The sequence below is a fragment of the Stegastes partitus genome, unplaced genomic scaffold, assembly GCF_000690725.1.
Source record: "Stegastes partitus isolate 25-593 unplaced genomic scaffold, Stegastes_partitus-1.0.2 Scaffold1688, whole genome shotgun sequence".
NCBI classification, from domain to species: domain Eukaryota; kingdom Metazoa; phylum Chordata; class Actinopteri; family Pomacentridae; genus Stegastes; species Stegastes partitus.
The window spans coordinates 71,457-74,889 of NW_007579419.1; the positions used below are offsets into that span (position 1 = coordinate 71,457).

The 3,433-nt window shown below is 43.8% G+C and overlaps 1 protein-coding gene across 1 annotated transcript in view; it reads right to left on the reverse strand.

Annotated features, from left to right (window-relative positions):
* Window positions 1–3,433, reverse strand: part of plcl1 (phospholipase C like 1) — a 35,961-nt gene that overhangs the window by 8,789 nt on the left and 23,739 nt on the right. The window contains exon 7 of the mRNA XM_008301591.1: window positions 75–437. Coding sequence (XP_008299813.1) covers window positions 75–437 — 363 coding nt within the window. The remainder of the gene's footprint in view (window positions 1–74; window positions 438–3,433) is intronic.

Here is a 3,433-nt window from a genome sequence, read left to right on the forward strand (position 1 = left end):
ATATTCACCAAACTGAAGTCAGTCAGGCGTGGGGCATTCGGTGAATTGACCCTACTGTCATTAGCTCCCCTCACCTGGGCGTCCTCCCGCAGGTCCGTGGCCTCTTTCAGGGGCCCGCTGGCTGGTTTGAAGGTCTCGTCCACCACCTTGATGCCGGTGTGCCTCAGCGTGACGTACTCCCTTCCTCGCCTCCCCACCCTCCTCACCGACAGGCCTCGCCGGTGGGCCTTCCCGCCTCCTCGACGGTTGGTGACGGCCACGTGGACAAACAGGCTGGTGTGGGGTAAGGGGTCTCCCGCCATTCCCAGCAGGGGCACGTTACGGTAGCCGGGCTGAAGGCACTCGAAGGCCACGCTGTACTGGCCGATGAAGTCGTCGCCGATGTAGTCGTCGTCGAGAACGACGAAGCGCAGCAAGGCCAGCTCTGGCATGTTCACCTGGAGACAAACACAAGAGATGAAATCCAGGCTTTTTAAAAATCTGGCTTCTGGAATAGTACTAATTCTGGTCTTTGGACATCTTAGGAAACTTTGGGNGGGGGGGGGGGCAGTATTAGATCAGATGTACAGTTCCGGCTGTAAGACTAAGCTGGGAAAGGTCAAAAGAGGGAGCGTTCACAGTCACTTCCCCTCTCAGCTCCCCCCTGTCATCCGCCGTCTCTCTTGTGAATTAAATCAATATGGCAGTCATTGCGGCGTTTAATCCAGTGAAATCAGCCTTAGCTTAAGCGCATTTGGCAACAGAGGAGACAATATGGCATGAATGTGGAAAATCACAGAATTTAGGGTGTTTTTTTAAGCTGCTGCAGGTGTGTCGGTCTGCTGAGCTGCCAATCTGGGTCACCTCACCACAAAAGGTTTATTTTTTGCACATACGAGAATATAAAACGGTGTTTTTCCACCTGGCAGAGCCCCGAATGTGTGATTATCACGGCCCACCTGTATGGAAGCGGCAGTGACATGATGGACGATGAGCGACTGTGGCAGATGAGGCCACAGCTGGACTCGCGGCAGATGACGGGACAATGAGACCGAAGCTCAGGATTAGAGGCTGTTTGTGAATGAGTGGTGTGATTGAGTGGGAATTAGTGTGTGAGTGGGTGTGGGGGTGTGTGACGGGCCGATCGGGTGGGATTGGCTGATACATGAGACGATGGGGATTTACGGGATTTTTGCATCAGTCTCATGTAATACGTCGATTTTTCACGTGAATTCACCAAAACCAGAGATTCACCGTTATTTAATCCATGCTGTAAAGAAGAAAAAGGATTTTTTCAATTAATTTTTACAGTTTTTGGTGTTTTTAACAACTTATTGTTATTTTACAGATTTTCCTTGTTTTCGTTAAATTATGGAAAATAACTAGAAAAAATATGAATTTACATGATAACTGTGAACAACAGGCTAAAACTCTCAATAATGTCCACATCAAAAATCTGTATTTTAATTGTTATCTGTAAGTATTTCTTTTACAATGTGTGATTATAAAATTACACTCCTTCACTGCATCTAAATCAGTTCCAAAAATCTATATTTTACAGATATTTGCCATCATTTTCAGTTGTTTCAGTTTTTCAGTGCTACGGTTTACTGCTGTTTTTAAACAAGATTTTTTCTAGCACCCTTGCTGTCAGATGTTAAAAAAATTTTTAAAAAAAAGATTATTATTGTTTTATTTATGTATTTTTTTTCCCAGTGTAATTTGCATTCTGTCTAACAGCCAGCAGGGGGCGACCCTCAGGCTACAATAAAGTCAGATTGTGTCGAAGTCTATGAACAACAGTAGTGTGTTCTATCACAACGGCTGACCTTTCAATTACATGTTTTTGTTGTTGTTGTTATTTTTTACTGTATTTATATTTTTGCCATTATTTGAAAGAATGTTTTTTTTACACAATTATTTTTTTTTTACCAATTTTCCCTGGGCACAGGTCTGGGCATTCCTGTGTGAGGAATGCCCAGACCTGTACATCGGGGAGACTAAACAACCGCTCACAAGCGCATGGCTCAGCACAGAAGAGCAGCTCCTCAGGTCTCAGCAGTCCACCTGCACCTTAAGGACAAAGGACACTGTTTTGAAGACAATAATGTACAGATTATGACGACATCAGATAGTGAAGGATTAGAAAGTGTAGACGATCTGCCAAAGTGAAGAGATCCTATGTATCGTTTAGGTCACATTCTATAAATTGCAGTTCTAGATGTATTGCGTCGTCAACCTGACCGACCAATCATCACGAATTAGGGGCAGTGACGCAATCTCTTACCTGCCTCCTTGTTTGTGTGTATAGTGGTAGCCGCATGGAGAGCCATGGCTGAAAGCCAAATGGAGGAATTGGTCGCTAAAAAAACCTCCACTTCCATTATATGGACTTGTTTTGGCTTTTCCCCAAATGACAAAGCACAAACAAAGGTAATTTGCAAAGTCTGCACAGAGACGGTTCGCATGTCTGATGGCAACACGACGAACTTGTTCAATCACTTGAAGAGAAAGCCCCATAAACAGTACGCTGAGAGCCAAACAGTGAAGGGACCACCGGCAGCACCGCAGCCACAGGCAGCAGCTGGACCCAAACAGACAGCGTCAACACAGGCATTTGATAAAGGTACTCCGTATGAGAGGACAAGCAAGTGGTGGAAAGAGGTCAAAAATACATGTAAGATGGTGATAAAATTGAAATCGTGATTTTATAATAAATCGTGATATGATATTTTTGTCTTATCGCCCACCCCTAGTCAGAGCTGATGAAGCCTGTTGGATGAGAGTTGAAACGTCTTCAAGGAACTCAAGCAAGTCCAGTTGCTACGATTAGACTAGGAGACGGCACTTCAGTGTTTGGCTTCACTTACTGGACCACACACCTTTTACATTTACTGTACAAAGAAAAAGCTCCTTAAAAACCTGTTTAAATCTGGCAGCAAGGGCACCACAAAAAATACACTAAAAACAGCAGAATACTGTTTTAAAAAAAAACAAAAAAACAGGAAAAATAATGGCAAATAGCTGTAAAACATAATTTTTGTTTTTTGTTTTTTTTTAACGGTTAACATAATTTTACTTTCTGTATTTTAAACACGACAAATTGTTTTTTTTTCTGCAGAAGCAAACTGTCATGTCGAAGGAGCAGTGGTGTCCACGTATTTATGTCCGTGTAGCACCTATTTGTACGACAATATCAGACACACAGCAGCAGAGGATTCTTTTCACCCTGCCCACCCATACATGTTAGTGTTCAGTGATAAGCTGGTGGGTGCTGTGCGACCAGGTTCTATTTTTGCTGGTATTTATAGAAGCTGTATAATCCTCCTCCACTCTTCTCACTGACTCTTCTGTTGTCGCTGCCTTCCTCCTCCTCCTCCTCCTCCTTCTTATTCAGCCCACAGAGGAGTCTCAGGTAAAGTCTAATTTCAGCACCATCATGTCAGATACTCCT